This window comes from Pleurodeles waltl, chromosome 12 (assembly GCF_031143425.1).
Source record: "Pleurodeles waltl isolate 20211129_DDA chromosome 12, aPleWal1.hap1.20221129, whole genome shotgun sequence".
NCBI classification, from domain to species: Eukaryota; Metazoa; Chordata; class Amphibia; order Caudata; family Salamandridae; genus Pleurodeles; species Pleurodeles waltl.
In genome coordinates, this window is record NC_090451.1 from 350,385,518 (window position 1) to 350,410,026 (window position 24,509).

At 42.7% G+C, this 24,509-nt stretch overlaps 1 protein-coding gene across 1 annotated transcript in view; it reads right to left on the reverse strand.

Annotated features, from left to right (window-relative positions):
* Positions 1–2,718: 2,718 nt before the first annotated feature.
* GPATCH1 (G-patch domain containing 1) overlaps positions 2,719–24,509 on the reverse strand; it is a 258,011-nt gene continuing 236,220 nt past the window's right edge. Inside the window, exon 20 of the mRNA XM_069216538.1 lies at positions 2,719–2,986. Within this exon, the coding sequence (XP_069072639.1) occupies positions 2,959–2,986 (28 nt within the window). The 3' untranslated portion in view covers positions 2,719–2,958. The remainder of the gene's footprint in view (positions 2,987–24,509) is intronic.

Sequence of the window (24,509 nt, forward strand, 5' to 3'; positions counted from 1 at the left end):
GTCATGGGGAACATGGCACTAAATTCCTACAGGTGCCTGGAAACCTGACTCACTTTACATCTCCATGAGTGCTACTTTGGTTCTCATACACAGCTGTATCAGTACGAGGCATATTGAGACATCCAGAATTATCACACGCCTGAAAGTATTTAGGAAAATGTTTCGCTTGCAGTGCATTCAACCAAATAAAGCACTCAGATCTTATGAATAAATGAACACATTGTAAAAATTGTCGCTGCAGTTCAGGTTGCTAAATTCTGAGTAAACGGTCGGCTTTAGTCATTTTAGTGCCCTGTCATTACCTTCTCCATGATTTCTCTCACTACAACTCTATAACAGTGCATCTCGTCTCTCCATAGCATGGGTGCTCACAAACTTTTCGCCTGGGGCCAAAATTACAGTCTGGTTTGTGGCCAAGGGCCGCACCGATGGGCCTGTGCCAGGGTGGGTGGTGCGAAGGGGCAGGACTATTGGTGTAAAAAAAAACATTACTAGATAATGCTGTATTTCAAAGCCAGATGTAAGTACAAAGCTAGATATTTGACAATACATTTTTATTATACAATGGCATTCTTAAGAGGCACTGCATGGTAATCCTCGCTAAGCGGATATTCAGCACAGGTTTAACTGAGACCGAAAAATAGGTACGTCAAAGAAAGAAATACAAATAACTTATTTTACACTTCATGTCTCCTATTAGTGTCCTGTAATCTGTTACTATGTCTGAAACGGCAAGCCTTAAGAGTAGATCCAGATATAAGTATTAGCTTATTTCTGAGTCTATCTTCAACAGTCCCATTGTGGAAAATGAACTTTCACAAACCTATGTTGACCCAAACATACAAATTACTTTTTCTGGGCCGCTGTAAAAAGAACAGGAAATTTGTCAGAAGGTACAATGTTCCAGAATTCTTCTGGTCCCTGCCCCAAAAAAGATGCTTCGAGAGCTACCGCTTTCATGGGACTTCAGGTGGGAAATAGTATACATAAGTATCGTAGGAAAGATGCAGTGCTCGAGAATCCCACAAAAACAGAAGCGCAGGTATACATACCTCTTCCCAACCCACATACACAAAGGCATACATATAGGCACATCAGGGGCACGCACACTCAAACATAATTACACACACAGAAGTCACGCTTCTTGCCGCGCAACCTGATGCATGAAACTGGCAGCTTAACCCATTAGAACCCCGGCAGTTGCTGTGCACTTCAACCACCATTACTACCATTAGGCTTCAGTTTCTAAGAATGCAAATAAATAAAAATTAGGCATACTAGAATTACGATCAGTGCTTAATTTATGCTTGTTGTTTCCGGTGCGGAGCACCAGCACTTATTTTTGAGGGGCGGCGCTTATTTTTCTGCCTCAAGCAATTATTGTGAGCAAAAGACTCATATAGGAAAGACGGAGGAAGAGAAAAACTAAAAACTGTCACAAAGGGAGAAAGCAGAAAGCTGCAAGAGCGAGTTGAAGGGGGAAGGGAGTGGCTTTATATGGCTTGAAGAGACCCGAGATGGCTTCAGGATTACGCTGCCTCAATATTCCGTGTTCACACATTGAATGGCAGCAGCCGCGCGTTTAAGAGGAGGGATTTGGGCACCAGCACGTTTTTATTTACAAATTAGGCACTGATTACGATACACCCCCTTCCCTACTTGGACCCTGAACCCCCGACTACCCCCTGAACCCCCGACCACCCATAGAGGAGCAGATAGTGGGGGCTTACCTTTAAATCAGGGAGAGCGAAGAGACATTGATGCAGGCGGCAAAGATAGCGGGAAGCTTCCAAAAGACCGTTTAAAAGTCAGCTGACTTTTAAAGTGTCTTTGCGTCCCACTACCGCAAGTGTGTGACGTCACCCCGGCTCGGACTCCAGGGCAGGAAACACAGAAGAGGGCCTCTGGATTGGGAGGCATGCGCAGCAAAGCTGCTATGGCGCATGCTCCAGCGGCCCCCTTTTATGTTTACCAACGGGATGTAGTCGTATACTCAGAGTCCAAGTTTAGGAAAAAAGGTCCGCGGGCCGCCATGGTAGGTCTGCCGGGCTGCTGGCGGCCTGCAGGCTGTACTATGAGAACCACGGCTCCATAGCCTCTCTCTGACATACAGTTCATATTTTTACAGTACTACTCATAGTTTACTCACACTGAGTTCTGTGATATGCATGGTACACATTCTTAGCAGCTGGCACTTTAGATCTTCCCGCTAATTTCGAGTGAACACTGCCACTAGACAAAATTCTAATCTCTCACCAGCAGGAACATTAATCACTAGAATTATTTTGACATTTTTATTGTGGCCTGGAAACTGCTGGACACACAAGGAAGTTCACCTTTTAAACCACACTTTTTTTTTAACCACAGTGCCCCCCCACCAAAGTCAGTGCCAGCTGCGGCTGTACCGGTTGCACCACTGTAAAGCAGCTCCTGCCCGAGTAAATCTGATGTGTACCATTAGCTTGCTTATACTGTATAGTCTTGTTGCACTAACAAGGCTTCAGATTTCTGTAAACGTTAGTCACTCGAAATTCTACAGGTCCCAACATAAATACCTAAAAACTATGTCCACCGTAGTCTAGTCAGTACGTGGTTCGAAACATCTAATATCTTAAGTACTGGAAAAAACATTAAAATGTGGCACTCTTGCAACACTTCAGACCTAAAGAGAATTAGGTGAAGTCATTCATTCACATGAAATTCAATACTTAAACAGGATCACTTAAAGCAAGAGTAGTTTATTACAAAATATCGTGTTTCATTATTGTTAACAATTTATCAAGTATGTGGTAAGAGTCGCAATCATTATTTTGTAAATGTTTTATTCAGTACACCTTTAAACTCTAAACAAGTGGGAAATACAGTTAGAATAAATATATATTTACAATACACTGAAATTCAGTTACACTGATCTGCCATCACAGAGGAGATCACATTGTGCAAATATAGACCTTCAAGCTACCGGGAATCTGAAAGACGTTTCAACCTAAGGGCAAAAGAAAAGAAAAAGAGGAAAAAATAAGTGGGGCATGTTAAAAATAATACTTTCCATCTATGCAGGTTATTTTTGAACGTGCTGTTGCAACTCATAACACACATTTTAAAACCACATTAGCAAAATATCTACTTTTTGAAGTTAGCAGATCAAAAAGTTAAGCACTTTTATAACTTCCTTCTTCTCTCGATCAACAGGGTCATGTTCTTTCTTCCTATTAACCAACAGCATTAAAAATAAATCGCAATAGCCCCAGGGAACTCCCACTTAGGTTGCAGTAACAGTTATTATCTATGGAACTTATATGGAGCGCTCCATGACTAGAAACGTGCCAACACACGTTTTGTGCAGTCTGGAACAGCCTGTGTCAGCACTCGCTTGGTTGGGATTGACATTAGTGGTCAAAAAGATTAAATCTTCTCAGGGAGGCATTGTGGGCTGTATGAAGTGGAACTGGTGGTCTTGAATACTGTTTTTAAGTCCATTATGCATAGAGTTTGGCTTTGCACACGATTTTGTAATGCTTTAAGCATTCCATAAGGAGGGATGGGGAGTCGTGTGAGAAAGAGGTATGTCCAGATCACGGGAACTGAATAACAATACATTTAGATAATAGACACTGAACTCTCTTATGAGAAGGGTGAAGTTGCAAGTCTAGTGCTTCTGAAGCCAGAGGCCAGGTAGGAGCGAATGCCGCCCAGGAATACTAAAGCTGTGAAAATGCTATAGGACTTGTAAACCGAACACAGAGGCATACTTACAAATTGCCTATTTATAGGTTCCATGCAAGAAAATTAGTTACTTACCTGTAACAGTAGTTCTCCAATATTGGAATCTTTCATAGATTTACATGCTTGAATCATTCCCCGTTGTCGAGATGGGAGTCCCTGGTAAATTATAATAGCAATGTAGTAGTAACTATAGTGGAAAAAGGCCTAAAAGCCTCCCACCTTAGTAGCCTATCCTTGTCTATTTGAGAAAAAAGACCAAACCTAGGATTCAGCCAGTCCGGCTTCCCTTCCCTCTAGAACTCTCCTGTGAGAAGCTCCAGTCTCTAAGATTTTCCAAGGGAGGAGTGCCAAAGTATCTGAAGGAGAGAACATAGAACGGTGAGCTTCCCAGGGGAGGAGGGAGGATCGCATGTGAATCTATGAAAGATTCCAATACTGGAGAACTACAGTTACAGGTAAGTAACTAATTTTCTTACTCCAGTATTGGAACTTTCATAGATTCACATGCTTGAATCGGAATAGCAAGCAGTAGTAAAACACATTGTATGATAAGTATTACCACAATCACTGAAATAAGAACTATTACGAACGGGAGAAGAGAAAACATGAAATAGTCAACTATTATGCGAAGAAAAGATCACTGTACCATAATAAATGATATAAACATGTAGGTGTGCAAATTCATGGTGTTCAGAAGCCAAGCTGTCAAGTGAAGTGAAGCTGGATCTGGGTGGAGAATTTGACCCTCGCTCATTGTTAGGAGGGACGGCGTCACTAGTAGAGGGATGCTGTGACTCTCTGAGAGGAGAAGCAGCACTGTATACCAGTGCTGCCAAGGCCATGCCGGGGCGATCAGGAGAAGTCTGCAGTGTTCGTTCTTGATCTTCGCCAGTACTCTTGGTATGAGGGGAATGGGAGGAAAAGCGTAAGCATAAATTCATGACCATGCCATTGAAAACGCATTCCCCCAAGAGCCCCGATGGGCATCCCAACCTGCAAAGAATTGGCATTTTGCATTCTGCAGAGTGGCAAAAAGATCCAGGTTTGGTTTTCCACATAGGGAGAAAACTCGATTTAACACCCCCTGATCCAGTTCCCACTCATGGTTGGATGATATCGACCTGCTTAGAGAGTCCGCTATGGCGTTCTGAGCGCCCGGAACGTGTTCTGCTCGAAGACTCACTCTGTGAATGATGGACCAGTTCCAAATGCACTGAGATACTCGTGATAAGAGGAGAGATATTGTTCCTCCCTGCTTGTTGACATAATGCATAGTTGTAGTGTTTTCTGTACGAATGAACACTGATGAGCCCCTTATCTTTGGATGGAAAGCACGAAGCGCTAGGTGGATTGCCTTCAATTCAAGATCATTGATGTGAAGAGACCTCTGATGCAGCTTCCATCTGCCCCTGACTTGTAAGTTCTGAAGGAAGGCTCCCCAACCTTCGCGAGATGCGTAGGTAGTGATCACCCACGGAACAGGTTGGAGGAGAAAAGATAGTCCCACCAACAAGTGAGATTCATGAGTCCACCAAGACAGAGATGTTATCAAGGATTTCGTTATTTTGATTATATGGTCGAAAGACCCCGTGGACCGTGTCCGCTGAAGGTCCACCTGTTCCTGGAAGGGTTACATTCTGAGACGACAGAATGGCATGAGTGGACTGCAGGAGGACATCATTCCCAAAATGGACTTGAAGAGGCGAACTGAAACAGATTTTATTTTTTGCACTAGCCTGGCCAGGAATATGAGCCTTTTCAGCCTCTCTCCGGTAGGCGTTGCCTTGTTGCTGGATGTGTCCAAAACTGCCCCCAGAAATGTTCTTCTTTTCAAGGGTTGGAAAGCTGATTTGTCGCGGTTGATGGTTAAGCCCAGATTTGCAAATAGCTCCACGCAGGCGCATGTCGACCTCCATGCCTGAGACCTGAACTTGGCCTTGACCAACCAGTCGTCTAAATACGGAAAGACCTGATGCTTGTGTCTTCTAAGGGAGGCTGTGTCTGGAGCTAGGCATTTGGTAAAAAGTCTTGGGGTCGATTTCAGGCCGAAAGGAAGTACTCTGAACTGGAAATGCTCTCTGGCTACCGTGAATCTGAGATATTTCCTGTGGGATGGGTGTATAGGGATATGGAAGTATGCGTCCTGTAGATCGAAGGTGGACATATAATCTCCCGGATTGAGAAGGGAAAGAATATTGCTTAAGGTAATCATATGGAATTACTGCTTCTTGAGGTAAGTATTGAGATCCCTGAGATCTAAGAGTGGATGCCAATCTTTCCACTTCTTTTGAACTTGGAAGAACTGAGAATAAAACCCCTTCCTAATGTCCTGATCTGGAAATCTCTCTATAGCTTCTTGAGGAGCATTAACTCGACTTCCTGTTTGAGTAGATTTAGGTGTTTCAACATACGTGGAGGGGGGGGGGGGTCTTTCAGGTGGGATCTGCAGGAATTCCATAGTATGGCCAAATTGTACCACTTTTAAGACCCATTGGTCTGATATAATTGTTTGCTAATTCTTCCTCCTATTTTTGTATCTGAGGAAATGCACGTAGCCGGAGTCATTAGGAAGTAATTGCCTGTGTCCTTCGCTTGTCTTCCTGCTCTTCCCCTTTGCGCTGTTCTCGTATATGCTGCTTGCGGAGGCTGCCTCTGTTGGTACTGAGGACGAAAGGACTGAGAAGCATAGGAGAAAAAAGGATATTTATATTGCTGGAATCCTCCCCTGTAGGATGGATACCCTGACCTCTAGCACCCGAAAGGGCTGCCTTCTAAATTGAAGGGTGCCAAAGGACTTGGCTGTGTCCATATCAGTCTTTATGGTCTGTAGGGCGTCATCAACATGCTTTCCGATGAGGGCTTCTCCATCAAAAGGCAAGTCTAGGATCTTGTTCTGTACTTCCAGCCTAACAGAAGTTGCACTAAGCCAACCATGCCTCCTTAAAACAGCCTCACCTGTCAGCTGCCATTATGTTGTGGTAGTGATATCCATCGCACAGTCTATAACTTTGGCAGAAGACCTTTCTCCTTCTTGCAAGATTTTACTCGCTTCCTTCTTTGATTCCTTTGGGAGTTGATCTAAGTAAGGAGCAATGTCTGCCCATAACTATCGGTCATATCTGTCTATTATAGCCAAAGAGTTAGAGGCCCTTATCATAAGAGAAGACATCAAGGAGAAACGTTTCCCTATGTTATCTAGTCTTCTCCCTTCCTTGTCTGGCGGAGCCGATATTGGTGTTGAAGGGTTTCTAGACCTGCATTGCGCTGCTTGGGTAATGACTGAGTCCGGTTTTGAGTGTCCCATGAGGCAGGCTGGGGAATCGTTGGGTGCCTTATATTTCTTATCTAGGCGAGGCAGGACAGGAGTGACAGTAGCCAGATTTTTCATTACCTTGATGCCTTCGTCCCATATGGGCATTGATTTTACACTTTAAAAAAAAGATTCCTTAAAATCATAAATGAAACAATCCATCTGTTTCGTTGGCAAGGGTAGTGCAAACCTCTTCACACCTCTTGCTAGTAAACTGTGAAATCCCCCGATGTCGCCTGGAGGGGAATCTATCGGGACAGGGGAGGTCGAAGATGGAGTAGGAATTTGGTAATCATCCCACTCTTGTTATTGCATCTGGCAACTCTCCCTCTTCTCTGTCATCCTCAGATGTCGACGGATCCTGTTCCAGAACTGATATGGGCATATGTGGAGGTACATCCAACTGCAGTATCCGTGGGTTAACATGTGTGGAAGGAAGTGGTACAGAAGGAGGCAGAGATGGCTGCTCTACTTCAGAGCTGGCTGGTGGAACTCGCCTTCTCTAGTCATCTTTCCTCAATTGCAGGTCCGCTATAAGGGACCCCGGTAAAGGGAACATTTGTTCCTGGTAAGGATATTGCTGTGCGGGTGAATAAAAGGATTGAGGATCACGATTATTATCCTCACCCACGTCCTAACATTTCACATGCAACTTTGAAGGGCTATGTGCAATCCCAAACGGGCACTCATCTTCCGAGTCCTCCTCTTCTAAAAGGTATGTAGGTACTAATGATGACACCTTACTTGGTGATGTGTGCGATGGAGAGAGCAATTGAGATTTTTTTTCTAATTTTTGACCGTCGATGGTATAGTTGATGACGTTGTTGTCGGTGGAGTCAGCTGCGACGACGGCGAAATTCTCGTCAACGAGGTGGTCGACGACAGTAACGGTGGTGCTGTCGACGACGGTTTTGTCGACGGAGATAAGGTGATGGCTACCTTAATCGTCGACGAAGTGACAGAAAATGCCGAAGACATAATCGTCGTCATGGCGGTGAACGATGAGGCCGTACACACTCTTTTTGACGCTGTGGTCAACGTAGCAGTCGTCGACGATGCTGTTGTTGACAGTGTCGTCGTCATATTTTTCCCAGATGGCTTTTTAAAAGCCACAGGAGGTGGTGTGGGGGGCTCAGAAGAGGCTTTTTTTCGACATTCTGAGGAAACAAGAACACTCTTTAGCATCTCTGTTGAAGGATACAGACCTCCTGTGAGGAGAACTGGAAGGGCTGTAAGCTTTGCAAGACTCTTGCTTTGTCTTTTTTAAAGCTTTTTTGGGCAGACCCTCAGAATAATGAGCTTGAGGTGAGCTGCTTCTTTTGTGGAGCTTTCTTGATGATGACTACGACTACGACTCCTCACTATCGGAACCAGAAACAGGGTTTGATCTGGATTTTAACTTTTGTAGCCAATTAAGTAGCCTGCCCTCCCTGTCCTTGAGGGTTTTGTAAGAAAATGTTCTGCATACCTTACAGTCCTTGGCCACATGATCAGGATAAAGGCAATAAATGCAGTCCCTGTGTGGATCATCGAAATTAAGTCTCTTCTTAACACAGGCTTTGCAAGCCCTAAAAAGGCTTTTATTTTCCTTGTCTGACAAGGTTATAATTTGAGAAAATAGATTTCAAGGTGTCAGGGATAGAACCATGCGTGGTCCAGGTCCTGCCCGAAACTCCGCTGCGCGTCTCTGCAGCACTTTCTGTGCACCACTTGTCATCCCCTCTTGCTTGAAAGGTGGCCATCAACGTCGTGTGCCCTGTGGCAAAGCTCATAGAGCTGCAGGTTCAGGTCATTGGTGGACAAGATGCACTTATCAGTGCTAGTCCATGAAGGGACTACAATTCCCATGTTTTTAGAGGCAGCAGCCATCTTGGGTTGTGGCAGGCCTATAAAGCCCAGCCACAGCCAAGCACGTTCCTCACTATTTTGAAGACTTCAATGCAGCCAGACCTCGTGGGGATTTCTCTGGAGAAGAGCAGAGTTCCTGAACGGCAGAGTCTCATCCAACTGAAGTATCCTTGTTTCCATGGTGCATTAAAAAATGAGTAGGTCGTTCTCGTAGCGGTAAGGCCTTGCTGAATCCAAGTTTGAAGGAAGTCGTTAATTCCAAAAGGTAAAGCACCCCTTAGCATAACGAGCAAAGCGTTTCAGGCCACACTGGTAAAGCGCCCCGGGCACGACATTTAAAGTGCTTCAGTTCACAGGAGTAAAGTGCACTTGGCATGGTATTCAAAGCGCTTCAGTTCACAGGAGTAAAGCGCACTTGGCACAACATTCAAAGCGCTTCAGTTCACAGGAGTAAAGCGCCCTTAGCACAGCATTCAAAGCGCTTCAGTTCACAGGAGTAAAGCACCCTTGGCACGACATTTAAAGCACTTAAGTTCACAGGAGTAAAGCACACTTGGCATGGTATTCAAAGCACTTCAGTTCACAGGAGTAAAGCACACTTGGCATGGTATTCAAAGCACTTCAGTTCATATGAGTAAAGCACCCTTGGTCCAATAATCAAGGCGCTTCAGTTTACATGAGTAAAACTTTCAGGCCTAGGCGGCAAATGTGAAAACATCTCAAAGATAAGCAAATCATAGTTTCATTGTTTTTGAAAGCATAATATGTGAGAGACATATTTAAGTCTTTGATGATATGTGAGATACATATTTAAGTCTTTGCGAATTTCTAGACTGAGATCAAACGTTATGTTTATGAATGTATTGTAGTTGCATGATTGATGTTCAGCGTATGTCCATGGTCCAAGATCTTGCTTTTTCAAGGTTCAGAGGTCTCAGTTTGTTCTTGTTCCATGATTCAGAGAAGGGCCACGCCCAGTTTTGTTTAATGCTCACGACATCCTGAAGTATCATGATTTTACTAAATGTTCTTGTTCCATGATTCAGAGACGGGCCACGCCCAGTTTTGTTTAATGCTCACGACATCCTGAAGTATCATGATTTTACTAATTGTTCTTGTTCCATGATTCAGAGACGGGCCATGCCCAGTTTTGTTTAATGCTCACAACATCCTGAAGTATCATGATTTTTCTAATTGTTCTTGTTCCATGATTCAGAGAAGGGCCACGCCCAGTTTTGTTTAATGCTCACGACATCCTGAAGTATCATGATTTTACTAATTGTTCTTGTTCCATGATTCAGAGACGGGCCATGCCCAGTTTTGTTTAATGCTCACGACATCCTGAAGTATCATGATTTTTCTAATTGTTCTTGTTCCATGATTCAGAGAAGGGCCACGCCCAGTTTTGTTTAATGCTCACGACATCCTGAAGTATCATGATTTTACTAAGTGTTCCATGATTCAGAGAAGGGCCACGCCCAGATTTGTTTAATGCTCACGACATCCTGAAGTATCATGATTCTACCAACTCTTGCACCCACGGAGACGCCTTTGTTTATTCCATAAGGGTCTCAACTCTTACACACACGGAGACGCCTTTGTCTATTCCATAAGGGTTTCAACACTTGCACACACAGAGACCCCTTTGTCTATTCCATAAGAGACGCAACTCTTGCATTCACGGAAACGCCTTTCTCTATTCCATGAGGGTCTCAACACTTGCACACACGGAGATGCCTTTTTCTATTCCATAAGGGTCTCAACTCTTGCATTCACGGAGACGCCTTTGTTTATTTCATAAGGGTCTCAACACTTGCATCCTCGGAGACGCCTTTGTCTATTTCATAAGCGTCTCAACTCTTACACACACGGAGACGCCTTTGTCTATTCCATAAGGGTCTCAACACTTGCATTCACGGAGACGCCTTTGTCTATTCCATAAGGGTCTCAACTCTTGCATTCACGGAGACGCCTTTGTCTATTCCATAAGGGTCTCAACTCTTGCATTCACGGAGACGCCTTTGTCTATTCCATAAGGGTCTTAACATTTGCATCCACGGAGACGCCTTTGTCTATTCCATAAGGGTCTCAACTCTTGCACACACGGAGACGCCTTTGTTTAGTCCATAAGGGTCTCTAATCTTGCATCCACTAAGACACCTTTGTTTAGTCCATCAGGGTCTCAATACATGCATTCAAAGAGACGCCTTTGTCTAAATGTATAACTGAATGTTAATGTTGTTATGAACAAGTATATACATACATGCTTAACCATGTTTCCTTTTCAGATCTCTCTCCCTGCTGTTCCCTACCCTAATTCACTTCCCCACGACTGGCTTCATCATAACTCTGTGCTATAATAGCTTTCTGAGTTGGTGATGCTGGAAGGTGAACCTGTTGTTCGATGGCGTGCAGATCCCACGGAAAGGACACTGTGACAGAAGGGCTCAAAAAAGTCTTAATAACTAGGAAAGTGGATGTGACTCAGAAAAGACGAACTTGCAATACAAACCAAATGACAGATGAATAAAATAAAAATCTTTTGATTAATTTTTGCTAATTTTATAAAGTTTGTTAGTTTAGAGAACTTTCCAGTGTTTTTGAGGATTAGAAAGGTCCACAACCCCTATATCCCTGTGTTATAGCCCAGTCATCTGTTTCCAGTATAAGTGTGCCTGGAGGTTACCCGCAGGATCAGTCGGGGACAACTACTTTTGCTTTTAAGAGAGGTGCTGGCAAAGGAATGCTTGCAGGCTGTCGTCTCAATATGTACTGCTGCTTAAGTGTTATACGGCATTCAAATAAAATGCTTTCTTCTGAGAGAAGTTTGTTCTCGTTTAGAGCTGTAAGTGGCACTAATGACACATGGTACAAAGGTGGACTGCTATGAGCTGCAGAGATGGAATCGTGAGAGGCTTAGGATGGTGCACTTGGAGACTGAGAGGGTAACGCAGTGCCTGTACGTGGAGGTTATTATTCTCACAGATTTTTCTGGTCGAAGTACACTTAATCGACATGCATATGCCAATTCCCCATAGTCGGGTCAGTTTCACGAAAAGGTAAGTAGACTGTATTCAGATACATATGGTGTTGTTATTGACACTCTGCAACTATTCACACTGTTACACTAGGATTCACTCCTAATTCTTCTATAACTGAAGCAAACAGTCTACCTCAAAACTACAATCATGAACTATCATGGATTAGAGGATATGTTCATTCAGCAAAAATATATAACACAAGAAATGGAAAAAAAAACTAGCAGTATGTAGTATTAAAATACAAAAAATTAAGGGCATGTATGTTGGTGAAGGGGAATTTGAATTTGTTTGGCGTACTATGGTGGATTTTGACATATAAGGCATCTCTTTTCAGTACAGGGTCCATAAACTCCTTATTCCACAGTGGATGAATGGCACACATACTTTATTAAGGTAACAGAAGTTGTGGTTCAGCTTCTACTACAGAGAGGATCAACAACTTAACGTTGCAGCCATAAATTCAAATAATCAAGACCAAAAATATTTGCAATTTAGACCAGACTACCTCATAACATGCAAGTGTTTTCCCTGAACAATACATTACTTTTGATTAAATGTTTTATTTCACAATAAATTATCTTATCTTCTGAATAAAACAAACAACAGTTTTGGGTAGGGCTAAATATTAATGCAAATGTAAAACAAGCAGTAAAATGCAAGGACTGATTACTGCTAATCCAATTCTACCAAACTCACTGAAAGGGTCTCAACACTTGCACACACAGAGACGCCTTTGTCTATTCCATAAGAGACGCAACTCTTGCATTCACGGAGACGCCTTTGTCTATTCCATAAGGGTCTCAACACTTGCATTCACGGAGACGCCTTTGTCTATTCCATAAGGGTCTCAACACTTGCACACACGGAGACACCTTTTTCTATTCCATAAGGGTCTCAACTCTTGCATTCACGGAGACGCCTTTGTTTATTTTATAAAACAAACAACAGTTTTGGGTAGGGCTAAATATTAATGCAAATGTAAAACAAGCAGTAAAATGCAAGGACTGATTACTGCTAATCCAATTCTACCAAACTCACTGAAAGGGTCTCAACACTTGCACACACAGAGACGCCTTTGTCTATTCCATAAGAGACGCAACTCTTGCATTCACGGAGACGCCTTTGTCTATTCCATAAGGGTCTCAACACTTGCACACACGGAGACACCTTTTTCTATTCCATAAGGGTCTCAACTCTTGCATTCACGGAGACGCCTTTGTTTATTTTATAAAACAAACAACAGTTTTGGGTAGGGCTAAATATTAATGCAAATGTAAAACAAGCAGTAAATGCAAGGACTGATTACTGCTAATCCAATTCTACCAAACTCACTGAAAGGAGAATCTCAACTGTAGAGACGTTTCCTTCTTTAGAAAACCTACAGTGTAGGAGCTGTGCAGAGAGAACAGTCAGTCAGTCAAACAATCTTTATTTGGTTATTAAAACCATAAAAGACACTATACCAAAAATATTCCCAGAATACTGTGTAAGTGGGTGCAGTTGTACTGGTGCTATACGTCTATCAAGTGATACCATGCTCTTACTCTGATTGATGCTGGTGCACACCGACGCCTAACGCGGAGAATGCTGGTGCTGGGTGGCTTCCAGCAGGAGAGGCGAGGATTGCGGGTGCTGTGTGGCACTGCCGGTGTTGCGGTGCAGGCACAGTGTTTTAGGGGGCCTGCTCCACGAATTCAAGCAAACCCGAGGATAAGGAAGAGTGCTGCGTGCCACGCTGTGGGGCTGCTACAGATGAGCTGAGCTGTAATCAGTGTGGAGAGGACGCTCCCTACCCGCCTCACCTCACCCGTTGTCTATCAGTCCATCTGCCCTCTGCCTGCCCACTGTCCGCCAACCTGTCTGTCTTCTGCCAGCCTCTCTCTGGCCCCATCGCCCCCAACTCCCATTCTGTTCCTGATCCTGCAGTAGCCTGGCACTCTGAGCCTATGTGCAGTGAGTCGGGCAGGCTTTGACGTGGAGGAGAGTAGTTTGGGGGCAGTTGGTGGCCCTGAGATGTGGGGAGGATTGGAGTTTCAGCGTGGCAGGTCAAGCGCCTAAGGAGGAGTTAGTGAAGGTGGCTGCAGATGGGGAGTGCAGAGTGTGGCAGTTGCGTGGCTTCTTCAGAAGAACTTCTCCCATTGCACGTATGTTTTGGAACGAAGTGAAGATGCCTCATGAATTTAACTGTTTGGCGGACCCAGTGGAAGCTCTTTTTTCCTCCACTAAAGATCTAAGAGCCCTTCCTCATCCGATCTCGCCAATAAAAAGCGAAGGTAGCTTTGTATATGGAAAGGGGGAGAATGTTGGTTCAGATATGGCTCAAAGGGAGTCAACAAGTATCCATGGAAAATCTTCCATTCTTCAGTTTTTCAAAACTTAAGGGCAACTTCATATACTGACCACTCCAAATATAAATGATTCAACTAGGTGCAATGTGGAATACCAACATGGGGATCAAATTGAATCGGAAGTAGACGGGGAGGGGGCAAAACACTCCCTGGGGAGCTCAACTGAAACACCAGTTGGTAAAGGAAACATTTGGGGATGATCAATTAGTGATTTGGACCTACTCACCTTGAGATCGCCATCTCCTCCTTCATCTCAATCTCCTAATAGGCCTAAAAACTTCTTGGAGAGAAGAGATCCCACCCCCCTCGAAGTGAATGTTATCATCAAGAAGGCTATGGCCACAGGAAACTCCAAAATGTAATTTAGCAAAGAGTTTATGAGGGATGGTGAAAGTGTTTGCAACTAGCAACAGTCTATTGATTCCTCTTCTCTGGAATCCGGGGCCCAAGCCCCAGTGTGGGCAGCAGGAGTCAAGTTAATGACTGTCAGAAACGCACCCAGCATTGCTTAGGCAAATGTCTACTCACTGATTTTAAAACTGGTACTCCAGCTGTGACCGAAAACACATCACTTATAGCACAGATCAGCACAGTTAGTAATTAAACACAACACAACACTTCAAGGTCAAAAAATTGTAATAGAGAGTGACCCAACGGAAGCCCCACAATATGACTATCTCAACAATGAAGGGCATAGTGAGTGCCGTCGATTTCCACAAAGCCCACGATGGTCTACAGATCATAAATGAGTGTGGGACTTCTTTTTTTTAAATCTCACAACTAATCCTAGACGTTTTGTCTTATCAATCTACAAAAATGGATGTGCAGGTGGACTTGCTAAATATAATGGTGCAATCTGTTTCAGGGATTGATCAAAGATTGGCAAAAACAAAGGAAATCCAGGAAAAAGTTGAAGGGTGTCCTTGGTGCTACCAGTGATGCCATGATAAATATTCCAGTTTCTACGAGTATCGAATTCGAGAAAGGAAAAATTTGAAAAAGATACAAACAACAAGAATAGTACTTCAGAGGCCAAGGTGTACCTGTTATTTAACACTCAAAAGGGGGATATCACGCCCAGTTTCTAGTTAGAATATTCCACGATTAGAGGAGGCAGGGGCCATACCTATTTTGGAAACCATAGGCTATGGGGAAATGAAAGCTCAATCGCCCCAAGACCTGGGGGGGAAAGACCAGAAACAAGGGGCAGACTCCGAACTTAGGTTAGAAGAGGGACAAAGAGGGAATCTTAGAAGAAAGGTATCCGAAAATGGTTCTGTAGCAGTAGCCTCTACAACAGATGCCACTGTAAATAGGGGAAGTGGGTCAGTAGGTAGAATAATGCCCGCCCCCCCCTTTGTGTTTGAGCCCTAGAGAGGGGGTGGGCACCCAAGGCCCTCTATAGAGCAGATCATGATAGCTAGCTCAGACAAAGGTCTGGGTGGAGATTATCAGCCATCGAACGGCAGAGAAAGGTTCTCACTCACTATTACCAATGACCAGTATGGTCAAGCCTGCAAAGTTATTCAGGATTCAACACTGGAGGGTTGTCGGCAGGATCTGCCTGGAAGAGGAAATAAGATAGTCTTTTCACCAAGATATCAGACTAGGGGCCCACAAGATATTTTAAATTGTGGGAATATGTTAACACTTTTGCAAGCAATACCCCATTGGAGAATATCCAATCAGTAGATATTGATTTCATAGAATCTGCAGTCATGGCAGAGACTGCAAACAGCTCCACCCCAGAATCCACTTTGGTGACTTGGTCTTCATCACTGGTTGCGACAGGGTTTTTAAGGAGAAAAATGTTTTTCACAAATGGGGAATTGACCTTAAAATCTCCCAACAGATCGGTTATCCAGAACCCTTGGATTCAGGTAATCTGACGGCAGAACTTACTGTAAAGAATAAAGTTAAAAAACCCTATTCATTTTTAAAAACCGCAATTGGAAATTCCACACCGGCCATCTACCACCCACTAAGCTACACACTGGATAAGGGGCAGCGATCTGGGCAATTAAATATAGAATGGCTCTCAGCTGCTCTTTATAATGGCGGGAGCCCCTGACAATATCCCACCTCATTAAAATCTTCCAAGGTGTCACACTAATGTAATTTACTAAAAATCTGTTCCTGGAATATAAACGGGATTAGTGCTAACAATCAACGCAAAGATCTAACCCTATTAAAAGATTTTAAAATTGTGTTGCTTCAGGAGACCTAGGCACTAAAACCATTCACAATCGATGGCTATCTGTCTTTTTCCCACAGCCAGTAAGGTGAAGAAATTTGGGCACCCAAAGGGAGGTTTGGCGATTTTGATTGCAGCTGGGTTGAAAGTAACCAGCACAGCTAAAAGAAGAACATGCAGACTTTTTGGTAGTAAAAATGTCAAACCGGCATAAAACTATAGGGAGACTCCTTCTCATAATAAATGTCTACAGACACCGATGCCCATTCTAAGAAATCTCTATCCTCCAAACTAGTCGAAGTAATTTTAGCCAGGTTCCAAGAACCAGATACTCCGGAGCTATTAACTGCAGGAGATTGTAATATGAAACTACTGCAACCCTATGAAAGAGAGGGACAGATTGTGCAAAAGGACTTTAAATGGCCAGTCCCACAGCAACCTTTAGGGAACAAAGGCAGCGACACTTCTGATGTTAAGGTGGCTACTTTTGTTAAGAATCTGGAGGCGTTTGGTCTTAGAATTCGGATTGGTAGGTATCAACAGGATACCCCCCTGCGGCCACCTGCTACGTCTTTGGAAGGAAATGCCCTAATTAATTATTCATTGGTTATGTTGCCGTTGTAGCCTTAGTGACTTCTTATTGTATTGTAAGGACTGAACTAAGTTACCATGGGCTGCAAAATATTGAGATCAATCATAGTTATCCAAAGCTCAAACTAGCTGCGACCTCTTCCAGGAACCTTGCCTCAACCAATTATAGGAAACTTTGATGGTGTGGAGATTCAATTGAAACTACTGGAAACAACTGCGAGGTACTATTTAATAAATTCATATATGATCCAATTGATGATCCAATAATATTAGGGTCAGTATTCCTGGAGGAGTTTGCAACCACGTTTCTCTCCGACACCTCGCATAAACCTCACCAGTATTATGTGCAAGAAAATGTAAAAAAAAAAAAAAAAAAACAGAATTAATAAAAACAACAGCTGTTACTGGTCAATTAAGGAAGAAGAGGAACTGATTATTAACATTGGCAAAAAAGCATCCATTCAACCCTTGCATCCATAAAGATTTAAATTCTAATAGTTTATATCGGAGACAGATGTTGGAGGAAAAAGTAAAGAACAGGCAGGACTTCTGGGCAAAGACCTTATTTTTAAGAAAACAAAGGAGCTCTCAGGAATTCTGGAAAATGGTAAATAGCCTAAACAAAGCCCACACAATCCTGACCAGTTCAGTTATTTCCGAATCATCTTGGTTTGACTTCTTAACCCAACATTTTAACCAAGATAAAAACTGTCAAGAAGTGGTGCACTGTACCGGGAGGTCATTAGGGATTCACAGACAGCAAACTGATGATAATTTAACCCGCCAGAGGCCTAAGGAAGAAAATTAACAAATGTTCTCTGTTTCTTTCATTACCAAACTCATTGGTAAAAGCAAGCAGGGTGGGGCACCTGGCCCAAAAGGGGCCCCAAATGCCTTATATAAAACAAACCCAGGTTTCTGGGCAGAGAGGCTGGTTGTGGTCTATAATAATGCACAGAAGCTTGAAATTATTCCAAACTTCTGGAAGGGGGCTATTATCCACCCGATCTTTAAAGGCAGCAACCGTACCAACCCTGAGAATTATCATCTAATTGCTTTAACCGACTTGGAATCAAAATACTATACTAGCTCTCTTTTGGAAGATCTCCAGACCTGGGTTGTAGGGAATAATATTATCCCAGTCAAGCAGGCAGGTTTTATTAAAGATCAAGGAACAGCTGTAAACAGACTATCTCTTACCACCATTACAGATAAATGTAAACAGAAAAAACAACCTCAGTACTTATGTTTTGTGGACTTTAAATCTGCTTTTGATTTGGTACAGCGCAGGCAGTTATGGGCAAAATTAACCTCCTGGGGTATTCCGGCAAAGCTGTTGAAAGCAATACAAATGCTATACACAGATACATGGGTTTGAGTGAAAATTGGGGATTGCACCTTTCTATCAAGGAAAATTTGGACCAAACGCAGTCTAAAACAAGGCTGCATGCTTGTGCTTTACCTCTTTAACCTCTTTGTATCAGATCTGTCCTTCCTGTTAGACGAGGTAAATGCTCACCCTCCAAGACTTATTCATTTCGAACTTGCTCTATGCGGATGATGTAGTCCTACTAAGTTATACCAAAGTTGGACTACAGCGTCTGATAGTGAAACTGTCAGAATATGTGGTGATAAACAGATTGGAAATAAACAAGAAGAAAACAAAAGCCATAGAAATAAGCAGCACAATACACAAATCACGTAAGTGGGTCCTCCAAGGCCAAAAACTTGAACAAGTTAAATTATACAGGTAGTTGGAGGTACTATTTGATAAGGGGTCCTTTACTCCCTAGAAATTTGACTTAACCGGAAAAGGAAACACCATGCTACTTGCTTTCCGTACCCTACTAAGATCGCTACATGGCCCTAGCTACTGACCACTGTTACTAGTGATAACCGCTAAATTTATTCCAAGTGTCACTTATGGTAGCAAAGCTTTGAGGGGTAGGGACGTAGTTACTCTGAACAGGATAATTGGAAGAGTTTTCAGAGCCCTTTTCCATCTTCCAATGAAAGCCTCTCAAGCCCAAATTAAGCTGGAGTTTGGTTAAATGAATCAAGTAATAGCAAGACAGGGCAACTACATTAAAATCTGGAAACACGTACAACAAGCTAAGGGAAACGGGTTAAGTCAAGCACTCTGGAAAGAGATGAGTATGAACCCAAAGGCCCGATCACATCTTTATTTAGACCAGGCCCTTGATGATATGGGGGCCCGCTCACTGTGGGAAAAGAGTTTACCACTTGATACTTTTAAATTAACCATTAATCGTATCGTGAAAAGAAAGTCTTTAGCTGTGGACAAGAGTCTTTTTGCTGGTAGATCTCACGCTTGGGCAATAATAAATGAGTACAAAACTCTAAAATGTCAGTCGTATCTGGACTTGGGCTGGTCAAAGAAAGAAAAATACTTATTTATCAAATATCGATTTGGTCTTTTCCCAGGAGGTCCAAACTCTGCTCCCTGGGTAGCCTCTGGCATAAATTCTCCTTGTCTTTTATGTGGAAGTGGAGTCGGGAATCTTTTAAATTTGATTTGTATATGTCAGGGCTTTAGGCAAGAACGTAGAAAATATCTTAAGGATGCCTTTAACCAGAGAGTCATACGCACATGCAAGCAAGCTGTGACTGCCAGCTTCAATTCTTTGGACACCACGCTGTATACCAGACTAATACATTTTTTAAAGTCAGGCTTCAAAAAATTGGATGCCCAAATTAATATAACTTCAGTTGAGGGTGCGAAATGAGTTTGTGTATTGGTAGTTTATACATTTTGTCTAATTTTAGGGACATAGCTGATGCGGTTTTTGTGGATGTATAGTTGTCCTTTTTATATATAGTCATCAGTTAACACATTTTTGGCCAAGTCTGGATGTTCCTCATACAAATCAATCCTGTAGTTTTATGATTAAAAGAAAAGTAATGATTGTTTTTACAATTATATTTATCAAGGGAATGGCAATAGAATTTTATACATGCGTTATGAATTTTATTAATGAGCACTAGGGTTTGTATAGCTAACACATTTTTAAGTGATTCATGGTTTTTGTATATGAAATATGTATTAAGATTGTGTATGTAGTATGGAAGATGCAATGGTTTTTGTTAATCAAGCATTTTAATAAAGATTCATCCATTCAGTATACCAAAAATTATATAAAGTGATTTCAGTGTAATAGTATAATTTCAGTAAAATGAAGAAAACTATTTTTGTTCATAAAAAAACAGATTAAAATTAGAGACTCCAATTTATATAATCTTTAATCATAAAACCAGGTCACAGCCACATAACTTCAACTTATGATAAAACCCAGAGCCGAAGCAACTCGCCTCTTTCTGATTCAAAGGGCTCCTAATAAGAAGCTGGCTACATTAAAACAAATTAAAGGGCTCAGCAAAATCTGGAGGTAAATTAGGCTTGTCCTTACTAACTGGAAACATTTCCCCTTTAACCTTGCCTTAACAAACAGTAATGATCACAAAACATAACAAAATGCGTACTGTCTTGTCATGAAAAACTGTCACATCTGCAGTGGTTTACACGGGCAACCAATGCAAAAGATTTAACCTAATTTTCATGAAGAGAAAACAATGATAGGAGTTGTGACCATAGGTAAATATGTCTCTGTTGAAGGGCAGAATTTCAATAAAATGTATGCCCGTATTGATGGTTTACACAGCACTCTGGCTTCTCACTCAGAATACGCAACAGAGTGGAAATGTTTCTTTACCCCTCCACATCTTTCCTTGTGAAGCTTTCTCGAGACTCAAATAATTCAGGACGGCTCAACTTCCCCACTATAGACTTGATGTAACTAAGCCAGGGGATGCTATTGCCATTTTCCAGAGACATACAATCTTTTATAATAATCTGGTTCAGTTCCAGTTCACGATTGTTACAGATCCTAATCCACCTTAGCAGTGTGGAAAGAGCCAGACAGTCTGAGATGTACCCAACACAAGACTCTTCATGGACCACAAAAGAAGCCATGGATTGTGGTGCTGAATACAGCCTTCTCAAAAATGTATTTTCAACTATCAGTAAAACCGTAGAATCCATGTAACACCACATATCACTCCAGTACCTGGCAATAGAAGTACATTTTGATGATAAACTTTAACAAGCGCCTGTACAAGCTTGGTCCCCAGATTACTTGCAAAATCGAATTCTACTGCTATGGCTCTGGACATTATATTCCTATTAGCCCTTCTTAACAGGACACAGGTTCCCCTTTCATCAAAAAGGACATCCAACTAGAAGAAGGAGGATACCCAGGTAATGTCTACACCTTTCCCAAAACCTTTCATCTGACATTTGTTTTTGGGACCCATAACCATAGTATGGGACTTTGTGTAGTTGGTGCTCAGGTTCATAAAACCTATAAAACAATTAAGAAGTTCTGAAGCCCCACTGCCATTCTTGCTGTCAGCACAGCATTGTCCACATGTAGCAGCACAAGAATTAACTGAGTCCCAGCCTCGGAAATGTCTTTACTTGCTGTATATAAACTTGGGCCCAGATTGTTAATATATAATGTAAATAGAAGTGGGGCTAAAATACAGCCTTGTCTTACCCCCTGTGTACTCTTAGGGGTGTGTACAAACTCCCCTCTGATTATACCTCATGACTGACAAGAGGGCTAGTTGAAGCAAGAAATTAACAATGTTATGGTCTGCTCCCATGTTAATAAGCAGAAACCAAAGTTTAGATCTGTTAATTCGATCAAAGGCAGATGTTAAATCGATGAAGGCAACGTGTAACATGGCTCCCGTAGCTACTGTATATTTTCCAAAGACTAGATGTAAATTAAGGCAGTGATCTAACGTACCTTTCCCGGACCTGAACCCATACTGTAAATTGGTAATTACATTGAATAGATCCAACCAAGCAGATAATCTATAAAGGATCACTCACCCTATGACCCAGGCAACAGAATCTATAAGTGAAATAGGTTCATACAAATGGGGGTCAGCTCCTGAACCTTTCTTAAAGACTGGAATGATTACGGACCTATACCAGGAGGATGATAAACCTATACTACAGGCTGCATTTAAAACATGAGTTCAAATTGTATCCTACGTTGTGGGGTTCATCTTGTGTAGGTCAGCTGGGACATATTCAGGGCAGGGCACTTTATCCTTCAACATAGTTCGAATGGCCCTTTAAGATGAAAAAAAGAGGGTCAAGGTGGATTGCTACCGCACCTTCTTCTTATGTTCTATATGTATGATTTACAACACTTTTGGTGGACGAGTCATGAGGGCCAACCCCCTAAACCTCAAATAACCAGAAGGCTCATAACATTGAAAGGAAGACCTGGCACATCCAAGTATCCATTGGTGTCCACAAAACTATTGTCACATATCTTCACAAATCACATGATTCAGAAATAAGTTCTTATGAAACCTTTTGTTCTTTATTCATCCACAATGACACTAACTAATCCGCAGCCATAGCCAACGTGTTTCGTCCTAACTGACTTCTTCAGGGCTCATGGTTACAGTGTGTAACGCGCTCCACGGCAGAACGCCATCTGGCAACATGCCAGCAAAAAAACTAGTTTGAATGGCCTCTACTAGTACTTCCTTAGTGAAGGTCAAGACAGTCACCTCAGGGGATGTTAGGAGAATCCGCTGATGAACTTCCGTATATCCCCATAAAATGCATCACCCATACATCGGGTGTTATAATGCATTTTACAACGCTGTTAGTTGCCCTGGTAAAAAAAAACGGTCAATTGACAATTCCCCAGAATCTGGTGCTATTTTTTAAAACACTGGTCTGGAGTAGTTGGTCCCAAGTTTCCTCTTTAATTTTTTTTTTACAGGCTACCACAGTCTGCTTGTATTTCTTCTTCCACATTGTTATCTCTCCCTTATCTCTGGGGGTTTGGGTTTGTTTTAAATCTCTTAGTAGGTTATGGTGAGCCTCAGAGCAGTTGTGACAAAACCACCTGTCTCCCCCAGGTTTAATTCTACCCTCTGCTCTCCTTAAATTATGTGCAACCTTCATACAAATTCTGTTAATAGCACTTAATAGGAGCTCTTCATTTGAAAAACCCTTTATATACAGGCTGTCATGCCTACATGTGGCGTGAAGGTTATTTAAGAAATAATCTAAGGGGATCTTGCTCCATTTCAGTCTACGGGCCTGGTCCTGAGGTAAGAGGTCCGTGTTCCTGGGTGTAGGAAGCTGGCTCTCTATATAGGTCACAAAAATGAACTACACTGTGCAGAGAGTCCAGTGGATCCCAAAAGGTTTGCAGAGGCAGAAATAGACAGGTGCTCTTTTTGTGGTAGTGTGGGCGAGCAGTTAGGCTTGTCAAGGAGTCGTGTTAAGGATTTGTTGTACTCAGAGGCAATAAATGAGACACACTCAAGGGATAAATCCAGACAATTTAGAAAAATAACAGTTGCTTTTATATATGTTTTGAACCAAAGAACCTTGTTATAAGGTACCTCTACGGGGTTTGAGGCAAGCACTTTGGGGGGGCCACAAGGTAGCACCAAACGTACACCCTAAGCAGCTGGGTGCTGAGTGCCCACACAGCGTTGGACTCCTAATGCTATCCAATGGAGACAGGAGATCTCTGCTGAAGCACTGCTTACCGGTGAGTAAAGCAGTTTATGGGGTTGACCTCCTGGAGTTGAGGTTTAAGTACAAGGGGGGGCCACACGGCAGCACTCAGCAGCACTGGGGCAGCTGAGTGCAGAGTGCCAACACAGCGTCGGGCGCCCAATGTTATTCAGTGGAGGAGATGACTTTCAGAAACTGGCTGCCTGTTCTGCCCGGGAGAGGTCAACCCAGAGCTGCCCAGATAAGTTGAGATGCCGGAGGGTCGTAGAGACACCGACAGTTCAGTTGCCCAAGGCCCAGAGCTCTGGGTGCAGGGGCGTATTTTAACGTCAGAAACAGCTTACCAGGCATGTCAGGGGGGACCTTGGATTTAGGCTGCAGGAGTCGTTGTGGACCCGGCAGGGGTCAACCCATGGTGGACTCTTGTTCAGTAGCACCAGGGAACCTTCACTGGACGGGTGGGCCACACTGACTCGGACCAGGGGCATCTGGTGCATCACTTCAGAATTACACAAAACATGCTTTCCTAACTTATGAAATCTATTTTTGAAACATCTGTAAAGTTCATTAACACGCTTTTTAAATGTGTGTTAGAAAAAAAACTGACATCCTACAGTCTTTATTTTTACACTCCCAGTACCCTAGTATGGTTGTCAGAGAGTTCACCAATCTTCAGGATAAAATAAGCAGGAATTTGTAAGAATACATCATCTGACCTCTGTCTATGAACACAGTAATTGTGACATGATAAAAAAAAAACTTAAAGGCACCTTTATCTCTCATTCACTTCCTAAATGAGCAGAACATTGGTTCTTTACCAGCTACAGCTCTCTTGTCAGAACAGGCCAGTAGGCCCTAAAACTAGGTCACCCTG